Below are 19597 nucleotides of genomic sequence, written 5' to 3' on the forward strand. Positions count from 1 at the left end.
AAAAAAATATTCTTCTTTCTGGCGTTACGTTTCAAACTGGGACGGAGCATGCTTCTCAGCTAAGTGTTCTTATAAGCACTTCCACAGTTATTATGTTTATTAGCCAATTGACCATTTTTGCATGTGGCAAGCATGAATATACTTTATGTCTTGGAAAGTGGAGAATATTTCCTTTAGGAAACGATCGACCGGTTGGATTCGAACCCACAAGCCACAGCTTGGTCTTGATGAATGGCTGCGTTATTTACAACTACGGCTATTGGGGCCCCCATTTGTATTCTCATGTGAAATTCATATGTAAAATCTCCGCAATCCCGGTACCTTTCAATCTCTCATCTTCAAACGCCACATTCCTCCACAAAGGTCACCGTAGCTGCTTTGTTATCGGAAAACATTCCACGGTCTACCGTAAGCACTCGTCGTCGTTCCCCACCACTTCTGCACCACATCCTACCCCCTCCATCCTACGACTTAAAAAACGCCAAATTGTGCTTGTTTTTGTAGAACTTCCTAAACGTCAACCGCCAGAAGGCGATCCGGAAGTCCACGTTGTAGAATGCGTAGATAAACGGATTGATGGCGCTGTTGATCCAACCGAGCCATGTGAGAAATGCCATCAGAGGTTTGCTCTGCGAATGCTCCGGCAGGAACGGCATCAACAGGTAGTACACGAAGAAGGGTAGCCAACAGGCAATAAAGCCGCCCACCACCATGCTCAGAGTTTGGGCAGTTTTTGTTTCGCGCTTCAGCGATGAAATCCGTATGGGGATTCGTTTGCCGCCATGGACTCGAACTTTGGTGGCGTTTAGTCCGCTGTTGGTCACGTTGGAAACGCAGGATTCGGCCAGCGAAATCTGGCTGGCACTGAACTGGACCGTGTTGATTGGCCTCATCTCGTAGTGGCTATTGCCGTTGTTGTTCCCGTTGCCGCCGCCCATGACCGTTGTCAGCCCGACTGCGGAAGACCTCGGTGCTGTCAACTGGTGGCGCGTGGCGTTCGGAGTGTTGCGAGCCGAACTCAAGAACTCGTACAGCGTTTGGTGCGAGTTGGCATAATTGGACGATATATTACGGCTCACGTAGGTTCCCTGCTTCGGACTGGTGTCTATCTCCGAGGTATAGTTGTCGATGTCGATCTCGCAGTTTTTCTCGGTAGCCTAAAAATAGAGCGTGGGAGAGATGGAAAAATGGTTAAAGGATGACCGAGAAGTGAAAATTAAAAGTTTGATAAATTGAAGGCTTACTGAGCTGAAAGCTAAACATTCCACTGTTAATTTAAAAATTTATGAGAGTAATTCTAGGAGTTATCTATATTAATTAATTGAAACCTGCAGTATAAATTAATTAAAACTTTTTTTCTACAAAGCAATAATTTGTAAATTGCGTAGCACAACGTTGTGGTAGAAATTAATTAGAAACATATAAAACAACACCCACCAACGAATGTTTAGACTAGGACGCTACCAACAACAACAGCATTCCTTAGAACTAATGGCATGATTTCCACGCAAGCTCCAAATGAGAAGCAGTCCACATCCTAATTGTGATGCAGCCGGATTTTGATGCGGAATGTCATTTTCACATTGCCAAACTTTTATAAACGCTCAAGCAATGTTCGTTTGATTCGACAATAATATTATAATTATTCATAAGGTTTCGATGAACACCATTTAAACTGTTAGGAACATTCCACCAAAGTTTTTTTTTACTGTCGTATATAAACATTTGAAAGGATATCTTGCTGAAATTTACTAAGAAATTCTTTCGATTTCTCCTAGAGTTTTCTAAGACCGAGCATATTAACATACATTCTTAAAAAGTCATATGAAGTTACTTTCATTTTGAAGTTACAGCATCGTACCCTCGTGCTGTACGTACACAAATTATTTCTCCCTTTAGATCCTTGTTTGAACCCGTGCCTTCAATTTTTCATTGGACCAGTTAGTGAAACTAGCGGTAGTACATACATACTGTACATACTGTACATAAACGATGTTAATTTCGTGCTAAATTGCTTAAAAATCTCGTATGCCGATGATCTGAAGCTTTACTATACGATCAACTAGGATTCTTGTTCCGATTTGCAAAAAAAAAATTAAAGAGATATACTGCCTCAAAGCTCTTTACTCCTCCATTGTGCGACCCATTCTGGAGTATTCCTCTGCTGTCTGGTCGCCTAATTATTATCAGAACGAAATTCAATGGATCGAGGCTATCCAGCGCAAATTCATCCGCTTTGCGTTGCGTCATCTCAGATGGAACAATCCGCTCAACCCATCCAGCTACAGGAGCCGTTGCAAGCTGATAAATTTGGATTTACTGGAAGATAGACGCAACGTTGCAAAGTGCTGCTTTATTGGAGACCTCCTGCAAGGCAACATTGATTGTCCAACGCTGCTTAGTCTGGTGAACATCAACATACCCAGCCGCAACCTACGCTCGCACTCGTTTTTGACCATTTCTCCAGCCAGGACGAACTACGGATCACGCTATGTCTGAACCAGACGATTATAAAAATCGAATGTACATCGGATATTTTCTCGCTAGAGATCAGTATTTGATCCATATTTTCATAATCGGAAGGTTATAAAATATTCTATCGGTGAAATTTTTTTCATACATTTTGTATGGGCTGAAATGCGCCGAAAAACGAGGTTTTCATGGGTTTTAGTATGAAAAATAGCTGAAAAGTGTAAAAAATCAAAATTTCACCGATAGAATATTTTAAAACCTTCCGATTCTAAAAATATGGATGTAATACTGATCTCTAGCGAGAAGATATCCGATGTACATTCGATTTTTATAATCGTCTGGTTCAGACATAGCGTGCGGATTGCATGAACCTATGCGTAGCATGCCGTGTTTTCAACCAATGTTATCGTGTCTTTGACTTCAATATGTCCCGCGTAACAAATAAGTGTAACTTCCGTAGAATTTTGTGTTATTTTTTTTTTCCTGATCGTAATTTTATTACAGTTAAACCTCCATGAGTCGATGTTCCATTACTCGATATTGACTCATGGAACCATATGAAAAATCAAATTTCATGGTTACTACGATGGTCCCTTCAAACGGCTTTCCTTAGCATTGCTGTTCCATGACTCGATATTTCCATGAGTCGATGGTCCCTTCAATATCGACCTATGGAGGGTTGACTGTATTTTACTTTTAATGTCGTGCTAAACTAGTTACTGGGGTAAATATTTTACCTGTTGGCATAAATAAATAAATATAAATATAAATATAATCCTTTTTGGACACCGTCTTTTGAAAAAAAAAAAACCCTCTTAGAAGGTCACGCCTTCTTTCGATTATTCACTAAACATGGTTGCAACTACCAACAAAAGGAAGGGTGAAACTCTGAATTCACAACTTCCTTCCAAAAAAGCGGGATTTAAAACATTCACTAAACTTTGCAAGAGTGGAAGAAAGGACTTTTCTTCGGAATGCGAACCTTCTTCCAAGGGTGAAATGAATAATGTTGATAAATGTGTCGAAATGAGCAATGAGTTTGATACTTTACACAAATTTTCCGAACATCGAATCTAAACAGCCCCTAGCCCAGGCTCCTTGATTCAAGGGAGGAAACAAAGGGTATCGCCGATCGTGGTCAATTATTTCGAATTTGGAGGATTTAGATAGGAGATCTTGAAATCTATATTCCCCTAAGATTTTCTTTAAATTGCAAACAAAGGAGATTATCACGTATTGCCGGAAATTCTTAAAGATTGCTAACTTTTTCTCAAACATCTTGAAGAGAAGAAGCATAAATGTTTTACTTATGACGAATAAATTGAACGTTTGTTCATGGTCGTATGAAGAGGTGTGTAGGTCAAGTCACCTGAAGTTGAAGATAAATCGAAGCCAAACTTCAATTTTTCTAGAGCACAAATCTAGAGAACCGAACACCCGTTTGAGCTGGAAAACTAATCGGTTGGTCACTCCCAACTAGTGACCATTCCATTAAATTTTCAGCCTAAACGGATGTTTGATTCTACAGATTGGTGGTCTTGAAAAATTTGATATTTGGCTGTGTTTCATCTAACAATAGAATAAATGATTTACTTTGATTTTTTCCAGTCCATGTAATCATTATGAAAAAAAAAACAATCTGACATTTGTCGGAAACATTTCCAGAAATCTGGCGGAAGTTTCCAAAACCCCACTCAGTGCTGTTTGTTCCAAAAGTGGGATCACGGTACCAAACATTTCCGCATGGATGCACAATGCATGATTTACGGAGGTTCTTCTCAAGCTAAAGATGCCTGTCATGTGAAGGAAGATACCAAAAAGTTTGTATGTGCAAATTGCGAGAGCAACCATAAGTCTAACTTTTGGGATCGTTGATGTCCGTACCAGGCAGATGATTGACAACTGCTAGCGGGCTATTCACCGCACATGAAATCGTCACAATTGACGACGTCTTCAAAATTCAGACAGCACTAGAACGATCAAATGGGATGAATCGACGATATATTGCTGGAACGCACTGGCTTGGAAAGAAAGAGCACTTACGAGAAGCGAACTGTGGAAAATCTTTTTTCACCAACGCGAGAGGTTTTTTTCTTAATTATTTATATTAGGATACAAAAAAGCTTCAAAACCCTGCACGGTCTCTCTGGTAGAACAACATAATTATAAAAAAAAACAGTATCGCTAAAACATCCACCAAATGAAAGCTTAGGCTTTCCCCTTTCATTTGAGACCTGTTTGGAAATGTTCTATCGGGGGGTCCTGAACATTTTTTTTTTCAAAACAGTACAATGCCGTTTTTTCAGTACTGATTTCTTAATTATGGTTCACACAGTCATTTTCTTTCATGCTTATCTAGGTAGCCATGAGAAATTTCACTACGAATAGTTAACCAATTAATAAAAAGGACTTAGCATTATACCATTATATTTAAACCAATTACGTACACGACATATCGATAAAGTAAATACGGATAATACGGCTTACAAATGCTCACTATTGTACATTAGTACAGTTCAAAGAAGCTGTCGATCATATGCTTCGGAGTTCTCCGGAACCTTAACATAATTCCAAGCAACTTGAAAATCGAAATGCACGGTTTCATTGGCTTGTTTCCCGTATTTGCTCAAATCACTCCCTGTGATTTTACAAAACTCCGGGATATGATAGCGGAAATATGGAACTTCGAGCTATTGCGCAAGCAATCCTCGTTTTTGAAAAGTTCTGAACCTTTTCTGCAAAATCATCTTCCAGACTCGTTTGAAAACAACTTTTATGTACCTGATCAGAATGATCAAGCGCCTGAAATACATTTTTTCATTGAAAAGAGATAATTTACAGAACAGTACGATAAATTACAATTGCTAGCAAACTTAGATCCCATTACACTTCCAAAATATGCCGATTTTTCAAAAGCTTCTGACAGTTTCATCTGGTGAATCCAAATTTTTTGTGGCGTTGGCAACTGATGATCCTCACCTGTGATAAAAGAATTAATTTTAAGGTCATTTTTATGAATCACACAATCAAACTGCTAATGCTTACCCACTCCTCGACATTATTTGGATCAATGTATTATACTTTTTTGTCAATTGGACAACACCTAGTGCTATATGCAAGGAAGGTGGTGGGCAATTTGTTCGTCGGGTGATCCATCAAGCAGTGGATAGTAAATACATCTGAAGAACTGCTCCGCCAGTTTATGGTCCGAGCCGAGACTTTTCCATTTGGCGGACGCGTATGTGACAAAGTATTCGTGGATGATCAGCTACATTGGATAAATCTTTTTTGTGTGGTACAGTATGGACAAGGAAATGTTGAACTATCTCCCATTATTACGCAAAACAGATTAACGATTTTCAAATCTCCAGCAATGAAGCACCTAAAATTATTCAAAAGCAACAGTGTCTTCCATATTTTCTCAATATTGCCATATTTTTCTGGAAAGCCAGAAGCAACAGCAAGCAGAAACAGTATTTTTACGCCAGTATCCTTACATCGGCCTTGAGTGCTCGATAATCGAGAGGGTAAAGGATTACAGGACCCTTCTCCATCGCTTGCAGATCAAACTGCCCAGGCCAACCCCTCTTTTTGGACGTCACATAATCAACTAACCCCTGAACGTTATTACAGTATATTACAGGTTTTAATTCAGTTTCTGCATTATCGTTCAAATCCAAGTGCAGATATGCTGCCTTTAAAAACCCTTGAACTGATTGGTTAAGTCTGCTGATTTTTTTAGACAGCTGCTCAACTGCAACGCTCATCTGGTGCTCAAATCACATTTTTTTTTAATCAGAAACAAGTCATCAGCGAACAAATGCTTTTTTTAGGTTGCACAGATGTTGAATAAGATTCTCAATTGGGTGGTAAACCGTGTAGATTCGACAACCAACCAATTCAATTGGCACTTACTTTTTGCATTACTGTGTCCACCACGCTTTCCCTTTAGTTTTGGTGAGATTGTTGTTCTCACATCATTACATGCTTCGAGTGGTAGGTTTTAAATTGTATTTAAATTTATACAGTGCTATATTCATAAGTTTGAATTGGTTACTGAACGAATAAACGTGCAAGCTCGATATATTTTTGTAGGACAATACCAGACTGTAATCCTGATGTCGTGAAGAATGTGCTGTTCAATAATATCAACCACTATTGCTGATAACGGTTGCAGACACATATTCTTTAAACACAATACGCAAATCTTCAAACGATTGTCTTCATGGCTTTTCGGTTTCATGTTTCAGGTCTCCTAACAGAGTGTAGTGTAAATATATATTTATTAATAGGTGTTAATAGGGGCCCAGATAGCCGTAGCGGTAAACGCGCAGCTTTTCAGCAAGACTAAGCTGAGGGTCGTGGGTTCGAATCCTACCGGTCGAGTATCTTTTCGGGTTAGAAATTTTCTCGACTTCCCAGGGCATAGAGTATCTTCGGACCTGCCACACGATATACGCATGCAAAAATGGTCATTGGCACAGTAAGCTCTCAGTTAATAACTGTGGAAGTGCTCATAAGAGCACCAAGCTGAGAAGCAGGCTCTGTCCCAGTGGGGACGAAATGCCAGAAAGAAGAAGAAGAATAGGTGTAAAATTGGGATATATTTATTGTAATTATTAACAGGCATACCTCTAATCAGCAAACCAAAATGTTGACCCAAAACAATGAATTTATAAACTTATCACGCGACACAAGCACCAATTTTTCGCTATACCACCTTAGAACGCGACAACTTAAGCAATGAAGCGCCGATTTCCCTACCATTGATGCAAATTGAGTTGTTTGTGCAATCTGTGAAACCATTTGTAATGTAATGATCCATGAGTAAATGTTTTCTCAAACGCTTTGTTTATTACTAATCGTAATAAGCAATATCTTATGAAAATATATTTGAATTTTAAGACAATAGCATACAACTGAATCTAAATAAGAATTATTTATTGAAAATCTTTCAAATATCTGAACAGTTTTTTATTTAAAATTTTAAATACTATTTACAACCATTTTAGTTTTGTATAAATGAATAAATTTTGATTGAAAATATACAATTTTACTATTTACTGAATTTATGATCTACTGAACAGCAACACTGCCAAAACAAAAACAAGCTTGTTTTATGGAAATCTGGACAAACATTTAAAAAGGGCACATCGACATAGGTAAACAATGGCTTTGTAAGACGCTGTTGAGCCCAATTCAACTCGATCACGCTCACCAATACTACTATCAGGAAGAACTAACACTAATCTTTCTGATAGTGTTGTTAGTTTGCATGGGCGAGCCAAAAAGGGCTCAACAGCAACGTTTCTGAAAAAAGGCTCAAGACCTCTCCAGCCCTTTTCAAATGTTTGTCCAGCAATATTTGTCATGGCCTTTAACCGTTCGATTGAGTTGTCATCATATGGTACAAGCGATTCATTGTATCATACTATTGGTGGAAGAAGATCACCTATGGTACGTATCTCTTACTAAAATAAAAAAAAATGTTCAGGACCCCCCGATAGAACATTTGAGCGGTTCCACGCCGTTTCGCAAACCCGATTATTTTTGTATTTTTTGAATCGCCTGAAAATTTGCATACAGATTCTTTATGACCAAAAATGCCATTATGCACTTTCAGACCGCCATTTTGAACCTCGCCTTATTTTTGAGAAGGGCGTATCGAAAAATGCATAGCAAATCTTTAAAAAACTGTAACTCGAAAACGGTTTGTCCGATCGATTTGAGATCTTCTACAAAGTTGTAGGTATTGCTTAGGACTATATGGAGAAAAATATGCACGGTAAAAAAAGTTACAGATTATTTTTTATTTCAAAAACAAAATTTTAAAATCGATTTTCTCCAGAAACGCAGTTTCGATTTTTTTTTATTTTTGGATATGTTTTAGGGGACAACTTATGTGATTTATTGCACAATGTTTCAAAATGGAAGAATTATGGACAAAAAAGTTATGATTTTTTAAAAAATTACAGGTTTTGAAAAAAAAATCGAAATAGAGGAAAACAATATTTTTTATGTGATTATTTGAAAGTACAGAAAAATTGCAATCGAAAAGTACTTAGGTAAATTTTTTCTAGGTTACATCAATTTCGAGATATACTCATATTTATATAAAATTTTCAAATAAAAAAAGAAAATAAGCCCTTTTCAAGCATATTTCGTGTTTCTCCATTCCAGAAAAAAAATATTTTGATTGAGCGAATCGTAGCTAAATCGTTTATCGTTTGATCAAAACATTTTTGCTTAAGTATTGAAAAAAGAGTGAACGGTAAAAAATGTAAACGATATTTTCAAATGAAAATTTGAAGCTAATACAGTCATCTCTCCCTTACTCGATATTCTGTATCTCGATATTTCCTCTAACTCGATGGAATGCGCGGACCCTTCAATTTAGCATGCTTTGATACCTCTGTAAGTCGATACCTCTCTAACTCGATGTTCCCTTACTCGATGCAATCTGTTTCAGTTTCCCAAGTGAATTTACCTCTCTAACTCGATATTTTCATGAAAAGTTCCAAATGTCCTCCAAATGTTAAAAAAGATCAAGAATTTGAATATTATGACTAAATTAATAGTAGAATTGACGTTTACTGCCTATTCCTGGGTGATAAAATTTTCAATTTTTTCCGGCCGGTAATAAAGTTTCACATAGGTAAATGTGGTAAAATTGTATTATATTTCACATTTAAATGATTATTTTGAATGTGTTTTGTCAAAATATATAAATGTTTATAATTTGAAAAATATGTGTTCTGTATCTCGATGGTCCCTTCAATATCGAGTAAGGGAGAGTTAACTGTAGTTCTTAAAAACCGCAACATTGATGTTTTTAATTTTTGGATATATTTTGCGGTTGTTGTAGGTATTGTTCAGGACTATGTGGAAAAAAATATGCACGGTAAAAAATAATGACAGATTTTTTAAATAAAAAAAATTAAAATCGGTTTTCTATGAAAATGCATCTGTTATTTTTGTTATTTTTGGACATGTTTTAGGGGACAACTTATGTGATTTATTGCACAATGTTTCATAATGGAAGAATTATGGACAAAAAAGTTATAATTTTATAAAATATTACAAATTTTGAAAAATAGGAAATAAAAGGAAAACAATATATTTTTATGTGTTTATTTGATAGTACAGAAAATGCATTGGAAGAGTACTTAAGTAAAATTTTGATGATGATGATGAGAGGGTTTAACCCATTAGCCGGGCTTAGCCCTGGGGACCAAAGGTACACCGTTGTGATAGAATCACATTTTTAATGCCACGTTTAGATTTACCGTGTGATGCATCTCAGCTAAATTTTACTTGAGTATTTTTCGATAGAAATTTTTCATATTTAAAAATATATAGTTATTTTTCTGTACTCAAAAAAAAAATCACCAAAAATATCGTTTTACATAAATTTGTTATACAGGTATGTTCCGTTTTTATCAACACGATCAGCGATTTTCAGTTGACAAAAACGGAACCGTGACAAAAACGGAAAAATTATCTTAGACAAAATATTTTACAAATTTGAAATGAAAATTGCAGTTTTGTCAGGATAATACACATTTTCATCATATTAATGCACAGTATTGACGTTTAAGAGCTGTGACGACCATTTAGATTGTTTATTATTATAGGCTCGTAATGAAAGTTGATTGCAGATTTCTATCAATCAATATGATTTTGATATAAATCATTAATAGTATCAGTTTTCTTAGTTAGAATTTCAATAAAAGTAATATAGAATATTGAAACGATAATCACATAAATGTCCTATGCATCACAAGGTACACCATATCTGTAAAAATAACTACAAAGAAGTGAGGCAAGCTGATATTTTTTTTAAAGAAAGATTAAATAAGAAACACCTTTTTTTTCTACTGTTCATCCTCATCCTTCTTCTTCTTCTTCTTCTTCTTTATGGCATTACATGCCAACTGAGAAAGAGCCTTCTTATCCATCTTAGTGTTCTTATATACACTGCCGCAACTATCAACAGAGAGCTTTTTTGCCAAGGTACCGTAATTCGGGGTGTAGTTGATCAGTGAGGAGAAGTTGATTATTCCCGTACCCTCATGCATAAACTGTCAAGAGAGCTATGATCCGATTTCAAATATCACAATTTATGTGATGTCGCTCTACCTGATAGCTGCGCTTGATGTTCCTATATTCGGTTTGACATTCAAGATAATTATACCATGGAAAACAGAATTTTTAGGAAATGTTTTATGAACTGTATAAAGACACCATTTAAATAAACTGTTTCTTACATTCCAGATATGTTCAGTGAACCCAGTTTTTAATTAGCATTGAGGATTAAAATCAATTTTCAGAGAAAAACCATGTTCTTTTAGTGAGCGAGTTACTAATTTCGAAGAAAATTGCATATCTTTAGGTGTTTAATGTGATGTATTCTGCCATTAATAACATTTAATTCTAAATTTGACCGATTTATCAAAAAATTTTGATTTTTCGAGTTTTGATTCGGATTTCGTGAACTCAAATTTAGTGAATAACATATATCTTTAATTTATGAAACCTATCGCAGTAACTGATCAACATCACCCCGGAATCAAGAACTCCAATTCTGAAACATGTTTCTGTTATTACGATAAGAATTTGTCAAAATATGTATAATTCGATACACATCCATTCAGTACAGGTTTAAAAAATATTTGGATGATAATACATGCATCAGTGATGCATTTTGAACTGAACGCGAGCCAAAAGTGAACGGAGCCCGAGCCAAATTTGCACTTGAACGTAGTAGTCAATGAACTTACGAGCAAGAGCTTGCCGTTGCTCAAGAACGGCCCGTTCAGTTCGGAATAATGATTGGAATTTCCACTTGAGAAATGAATCTATCAATTGCCGTAATTTATTATGAGTATAGAAATCATACAGCCCTCGATATAATGAATATCAAAAACACAACATTGACCTAGATTTTGTCGTAAACCAGTCAAAACTGATCGCGTTCATTTTCCGGCTCGCACGGGTTCATATTTTTGAACTGCTCAATGTTCAAGCCTACTTGATCGCTGCGTTCAACAAAATGAACTGGAACGCGAACTGAACGCGTTCAAATGCATCACTGACATGCATCCTACTTGGAATTATAGAACAGAATCTCTCAAAAGTGATCAACTTCACCCCATTTTACGGTACATTTTTTTTGCATTTTTGGTCACAACCGATTGATGATCAAATGTGGAGTTATGTTGCGAAAGTTTTGCAATTGAAATGAATACTTATACAGTAAGGGTATGCGAAATACCGAATGATTCCGTCAAATACGCTTCGAAACGAAATTCCGCGGAATTCCACGGAACTCTCACAGGCGAAATTTGTATTTTGCTATTTCGTTTCGTTTCGCCAAATTGTTAAAATATTTCCACGGAAAATTGAAAACAATCGGAATAAAACGGAATTTCGCGAAATTCGAGTTTAATTTCGAACAAAAAAAGGCAAAGCGTTCGCTTCTACTCCTAGCTACAGTCAAAAATGGGTCCGTATTACGGATCAAATCGATTCATATCATGGATCAGAACACTATAACAGCAAATTATCTGCGAGGCAAACGAATGGTGTGCTAGTGAAAGCATACGTTTTGGCGTTTCTTTAGGAATCGTCTTATCTTAGATTCATAACTGGTCGGTGTTCAGACAGACTGAACCAAGTGTTTTTTCATGGTTCCAGAAAAACTTTTCCCAGGCATGTGAAATATCCAAATATTTGTGTTATTTGCTGTAATAATGGAACTTATCTATTTGATGATACATCTGTATAAAAATAGCATAGGAAAAATCACATTTGATTGAGTCCTTAACGTATCTTTAGAACGCCAAAATATCATCTACTCCGGCCTGTCTGAACACCGACCAACTGTGGTATGGGTTTCAATGCCCCACAAATATGAATCGACGCTCCTAAGCATATGTATGAAATTTAATTTCCTACAAATGGAACAAAAGTGTTTAACCCGTACAGGCCTGAGTGAAAGCAAAAATACTGAAACCCTCACCGCTTAGCGAATTCTTAACGGATTCAAATGATTTTTTGTCAGTTCATTGGCCCACATATATAGTTTCTGGAAGTGGCCAGAGGAACTCGGAAATTTTCCAGTGGCCGGAGTTATTCCGATGGGTCACTGGGTCAAGTCGGGTAAAAAAGGGCTATTTTTTGGGACATGCCAAGTTACCTTTATTTATTTTCAATGACAATCATTTTAATTTGCATAAATCATTAAGATCTGCTATTCAACATTATAAATGAAGAGTTTTGCACCGTTTAAAATATACCGGATGTGGCCATTTGGACGTAATGCCCGGAAGAACCGACTGTAGAATTGTTGGATACTAAAACGTTTCAAATGTCGAAAAGTAGAAATCAAACATAATTGTGCACTAAAATGCGTTCCCACAAGTTTGGCACAGTTGTTCAGATACAAATTGGCCACTTTATCATAAGTTTGAGGCGTCCCGGGACCCGAAAATGGTCATTTGTAGAATAAATCAAATGCAAAACTCATACTTATCCATTTCAATCGTTTCTCAAAAGGTTTACATTGATGCAATTTTCTTAAAATTCCGTCATGCAGTGGCCACATTATAGCCGATTCCGTAAATTATCTGTGGTTTGAAATTTGCCTACTTTCAGGGGCACAAACGCACAGTACCCTTCTCACCCGACCTGACCCAGTGACCCACCGAAATAACTCTGGCCACAAGAATATTTCCGCGTTCCTCTGTCCACTTCTAGAAACTAGAAATGTATGCCAGTATACTGACAAAATATCATTTGAATCCCTTAAGAATTCGCTGAGTAGTGAGGGTTTTAGAATTTTTGCTACCACTCAGGCCTATACGGGTTAAGCATGTTATTGTTGATTGCTATGCTGTATAGATTTATGGTTCGCGTAGGTAAAATAGGTTCTGCGTAATTGCTACTCTATTTGATGAGATATTCTCCGTTTAATCCAACTTTGATCCATATCTGTGTGCTATCCATAACTGTTGGATGACTGTAGTCAGTGATGCATTTGAACGCGTTCAGTTCGCGTTCCAGTTCAATTTGTTGAACGGAGTGATCAAGTAGGCTTGCTCATTGTTCAGTTCAAAAATTAGAACGCTAGTGAGCAAAAAACTGAACGCAGATTGTGCTGCCAGCATTCACGGAATCTTACCGCGCTAAAGTTGTTTAAAAGGTACTCAAAGCAAGACATAATATATTTATTTCAAACTTAATTGGTTTCACTATTGATTCAGGAAATCTTTTCTTGTTAAAAACCTAAATCTATGCTTTGATTACCATTGCAGTGCATTGCGATCTGAGCAGCAGTGGGCTCCGGCTCGGGAGATCACTGTCTACTGCGTTCTCGAGAAAAAATTGAACTTGCTCCGTTCAGTTTTGGCTCGCGTTCAGTTCAAAATGCATCACTGACTGTAGTATTGACTGGTCCGCAGGATATGATAAACTGCACTGCATTGTAAAATTTCCAAAATTGCCAATTTGTCCTAAATTACTCGCAGCGAATAGCCCAGGAAAGGAACAACTGCGTTTGATGAACTACCGCAATGTTATCTTCCATAAGAATGAAGAAAGCAAAACCACGGTTTCCTCCGGGAAACATCGCGTGTCCTGTTGAGCAAATCCGTTAATATATCGCAAAAACTGTTTGTACACAAATGTAAAAAAAGCTGCGGAGCGTGAGTCCCTGATGTTCTGGATTTGCTCAGGTGGTGCAGATTATTGATGCGCGCGCATTAGTTCTTTCTCTTGCTTTCCCGCTATGACGTCACTTAGCATAAGATCAGCTCTCCCAAATCAACGCGATTTTTTCCGCGATGGCGACAAAAAATCGCCGCGATCTCGTTGTTGTGTAAAAAAATTCTATATGTAGCAGCGAAATCGCAGCGATTGTTTGTCGCTATCGCCGTAAAAAATCGCGTTGATTTGGGTGATCCAAAGCCACACCTCAAACCTTCAAGAGCACAAATCTAAAGAACCAGACGTCCATTCAAGCTGAAAACTCTATCGATTGGTTATTCGATGGCCAATCGATCAAGTGTTCAGCTTGAACCGCTGTCGAGTTCGTTAGATTTGTGCTCTTGAAATTCTGAGGTATGCCTTCGATTTATATTCACCTTAAACAAGGAAGATGCATACATTATTTTTTATCGAAAAGTGAATCTAGGTTTATTCACGCTGTACCACACCACCAACTCCTCTCTCCTCTTATAACGTGACATAATTTCTGTAATGTCTACCTATCTCAAGTGATATTCCTTATGATTTTGGTACCTTTTACTTGTTCATACCTACGGGATTTCTGAGCTATAAATACTGACTACCGTAGGCGCAGAAGGCAGACTTCCCAGACTGTGGACTGATTAACATATTATTTTTTATTTTATTTACAGGATATAAAAGTGGCGACGAGGATCATGGAAACGTGTCTTGGCGATTATCGTTTTTCTTTGAGGTGGCGAGTTTGCCAATTTTATTTATTTGAGTGTGGTGAAATTACCAATTTTATTAATTTGAGTGTGGTGAAATTACCAATTTTATTTATTTGAGTTATTACCAATTTGAGTTGAACTAAATTGTACTTCAGAGCTGACAAAATTGTCGTATATTGTGAACATAGTTGTTTTTTTTTGTGAAGCGATTGCTATATTGAGATGGACGAAATTGTTCTTTAGTGTTGACGAAGTTGACAAATATAATGTTGAGCAGAGCAGCATGAATGATTTGAATTTGTTGTTGTAGTCATTTGAAGTTACAGTTTTGGAATTTTTTGGGTATATTTTCGATTGTTCTTTGAATGAGTTGTTGTAACGTGAAGGCGGCTTTTTGAAGAGTTATTAGAAAGTTTCTAAAGGGGAAAGGACTATAATGTCTACCTATCTCAAGTGATATTCCTTATGATTTTGGTACCTTTTACTTGTTCATACCTACGGGATTTCTGAGCTATAAATACTGACTACCGTAGGCGCAGAAGGCAGACTTCCCGGACTGTGGACTGATTAACATATTATTTTTTATTTTATTTACAAGATATAAAAATTTCCTCACGACCTCCAATAAAAAAAATGCGAATATTGATAATATATCACTACAAGTATAGAAGCCGAATGCCGCAAGGCAAAAGTCTTAACCTTTTCAATACCGACATCAAGTTTCAAAATTCTCTAGTTTCGCCAAATCAGTTATAAATTTGATTCATGCATTGCATGGACCATCAAAATTGGTTCCGGATATAGATTCAAGTTTGGTGGGGTACCTAGGGTATTTCACAATGGAAAAGCGCAACATTTTTTTTCGATTTTCGCACATCTAAATCATCTAAATCCCGAGAAAAAAAATGAGCCAAACATTAAATTTAGCTCATTGAAAGACGGATTGTCTGAACGTACATGGGTGAACTTGTCAGCCTTATTTGCGGTTCCTCTAAGCTATGTAGTACAGGTTCAAAGCTTTTTTTTTTTCGATATTTTTGAATATATTTAAAATACTCTCGAGGCACGAAATTGAGTGAAAATGTGATTTTGTAGTCAGTTTTAAACAAAGAATCTGAAAATAAGATATTATCGACAATCCTTAATTCTTCCAGAAATCGTCCAGAAATTCCTTCACAGATTTTGGAATAGGATAATTTCTCCAGTATTTGCTCTTCAAAATGATAGAAATAACTTTATTATTTTCTACAAGGTTTACTCTAAAAGTTTGCTTTCTCCAAATTTGATCACTCCAAGAATTAATTCACAGTTAATCAAGGCTTTTCCAAAAAAAAATATTAGGAACTTCTAAATTAACACCAATAGGCAATCCTGGTTAAGTTGCTGCCGCAATATCTCTTGGAGTTTATAACTTTTGCAGTTCTTTTAAATTTATCTTGATTGATTTCTTAGGTATGTGTAGATGGATTCTTTACAATTTAATTTAATTCAATACTCCAGCAAATACTAAAGCAAATATTCCAGTGATTCCTATGTTCTACTTATTTTTCTTCTTCTTTCTGGCGTTATGTTCCAACTGGGACAGAGTCTGCTTCTCAGTTTAATGTTTTCATAATCACTTATCGACTTGTGTCGATTCATTCATGCCACAAAGCATACAGTACAGTAAAAAAAGAATATCATTATTTCATGTTTTATGGTATATATTAGCATAACATCACATCCACATGATTAAAAAAATTGTAAGGCATTTCTAAAAATCAAATTAATTTTGGGCTCCTCTCAATATTTTTGAGATTGTTTTAAATGTTTGTAACTGCTTTTCGACCCACTTCTTAGTTGTAACATTTAAATTAAACCCACTCATTTCCTTGTGTGAATGTCAGATATGTTGAAATGAAACCTTATAAAGTTATTCAGAAAATTTCAAACAAACAGAAAAGAGTCTTACCAAAACATGTGAGGATTCCGCTGAGCAACACTAAGGTTTCCATATGGTAGAGGATTTAAAAATACGTTTTTTATACCTATGGTCGAATTTCCAGCTTTTGACAAGAAAAAAACTTAAACGTGTATTCCGCGAAACAAATTCAAAAATTTCGTTTCGTTTCGAAAAATTCCGTGAGATATTTGATTTCGTATCGAGTTACACGAAACATTTTTAAATTTCGTTTCGTTTCGTCATTATCAGCGCAAGATATTCCGCGTATCGTTTCGTTTCGTATCGACATGGAAAAAATCCATATCGCATACCCTTATTATACAGAAAGAAAAATTTATGTAAATTTCAACGTAAAATCATGCACATGCAGGGAATGCCAGAAATGTCGCAAATTTACACGTCACATCGTGTAAAATTACAATAACATCATGTAAGTTTCCGCTAGACATTGTGTAATCTAGCATGGACTCTAACCGATTTCGTGACAATTGATATAAATTTACATGATGTTGGTGTAATTTTACACGATGTGTCATGTAAATTTGCGACAAATCTGGCATCCCCTTGATATGCATTATTTCACGCTGAAATTTACATGGATACCGTACACAGAAATACGGTTTCCTGAGCTTTGAATTGCCAAATTTAACATTAAAATGATTGTGGTGATCTTTCTTTTAAAGTTATTACTACCAACTTCGACAAGGATGCACTAATCACCAATCTAGAACAGCACCACCATCGCCTTTAAGCTTTAAGGCCCAAACGCAATGATAGCGGAACGGCAACGGAAAGCGGAACCAGTTCGCCAGCATGAACTGTAGCATGCATGTCGACCCAGACTTGGTTCACTTTTGTTCGTTGACAGCTTACTGTTACTGTTTGCTATAATTTGTGCAATGCTATCGAGTTTGAGAGATAGAAGTTAATGTCCAAACTATTACAAGGTCGACAGTCTTATTAAGAATAAAATAAACTTGATCATACCTCTTGCCGTTGTACACAACATTGAGTTCATTCACAAGTGCATCCCTTATCAAAAAGAGCTGAACATGTATGGGATCGTCCATTAATCATGTAAGCGGTAATGGGGGGAGGCGGGGGATTTGAAGTATCTTAAGTGCCATACAAATTATTTTTTATTTTCATACAAACATTCATACCATAGGGGGAGTATATTTGTCTATCAAATTTACATAGAAAATTCTTTTAAGCCATATTACATAAGAAAAAGGAGAGGTCTATGCAACTCTTTTAAGTACGTTGTTGCTAGGACGTGGCCAGAGCAACTCTCGATTGTTGAAAGATGGGCCAATCTTATGCAACAGAACATGCTACGTTTGAAAACTCAAATTGAATAATTGCATAAGAAGAAGTCAAACCTTATTAAATCGTATATGACTTGACATCTACCATGTGTCGTAGATGCTCAATATTAACAAAATGGCGAAAATTCAACTCTGTGGCTATTAAAAAGCATTTTAATTGCTTCAAAATAAGTATTTAGTTTATATTCGAAACATTTTAAGAATTTAAAAAAATCAATTTTTTTGTGTTGATAAAAACGGAATAATTTGTTGACGAAATCGGAACGTGACAAAATCGGAGCGTGACAAAATCGGAACGTGATAAAAACGGAACATACCTGTATTTATTTTTTAAATAATTTATTTTTTATCCAAAAATTTTCCGTTTTGAGGCATTGTGCAAGAAATTACAAACAAAATGCTGCAAAACATATCCAAAAATTAAAAACATCAATCTTGCGGTTTCTAAGAACAATGAACTTCAAATTTTCATTTGAAAATTTCGTTTATATTTTTTTACCGTGCATACTTTTTTAAATACTTTAGTATATAGGATTTGATCAAACGATAAACAACTCAGCTACGATTTACTCAATCAAAATAAAAAATTTCTGGAATGAAGAAACACGAAATATGTTTGAAAAGGGCCAATTTTCCTTTTTTATTTGAAAATTATATATACATATGAGTATATCTCGAAATTGATGCAACTTAGAAAAAATTTACCCAAGTACTTTTCGATTGCAATTTTTCTGTACTTTTAAATAATCACATAAAAAATTACTGTTTTCCTCTATTTCGATTTTTTTTTCAAAATCTGTATTTTTTTTTAAAAATCATAACTTTTTTGTCCATAATTCTTCCATTTTGAAACATTGTGCAATAAATCACAAATGTTGTCTCTTAAAACATATCCAAAAATAAAAAAAATCGAAACTGCGTTTCGGGAGAAAATCGATTTTAAAATTTTGTTTTTGAAATAAAAAATAATCTGTAACTTTTTTTTACCGTGCATATTTTTCTCCATATAGTCCTAAGCAATACCTACAACTTTGTAGAAGATCTGCAGAAGAAGATCTGCAGATCTTTGTAGAAGAATGCAAATTTTCAGGCGATTCAAAAAATACAAAAAATAAATTTAAAAAAAATTTCGTCATGTTCGGTGGAATTGCTCATTTTCAAACCGGTCTCAAATGAAAGAAGAAAGCCTTAGCTTTTATTTGGTGGGTGTTTCAGCGATACTGATTTTTTTTGTATTAATGTTTTCTACCAGAGACACCGTGCCTGACCTGTTGTGTGTTGGCACGGTGTGGGACTCATGTTAGGTGTGCTTAACCAATAAAAAACTTTACCTACTGCTCCTGTGCCTCGATATAACCCCCCGCCCCGGGAACTTCATCGGGGAGGATTGCGCTCAT

The 19597-nt window shown here is 36.0% G+C and overlaps 1 protein-coding gene across 1 annotated transcript in view; it reads right to left on the minus strand.

Annotated features, from left to right (window-relative positions):
• Positions 1 to 203: 203 nt before the first annotated feature.
• The window catches only part of LOC5564693 (probable G-protein coupled receptor No18), a 64379-nt gene continuing 44985 nt past the window's right edge, over positions 204 to 19597 (minus strand). Inside the window, exon 5 of the mRNA XM_021837306.1 lies at positions 204 to 1157. Within this exon, the coding sequence (XP_021692998.1) occupies positions 465 to 1157 (693 nt within the window). The 3' untranslated portion in view covers positions 204 to 464. The remainder of the gene's footprint in view (positions 1158 to 19597) is intronic.

This window comes from Aedes aegypti, chromosome 1, assembly GCF_002204515.2.
Source record: "Aedes aegypti strain LVP_AGWG chromosome 1, AaegL5.0 Primary Assembly, whole genome shotgun sequence".
NCBI classification, from domain to species: domain Eukaryota; kingdom Metazoa; phylum Arthropoda; class Insecta; order Diptera; family Culicidae; genus Aedes; species Aedes aegypti.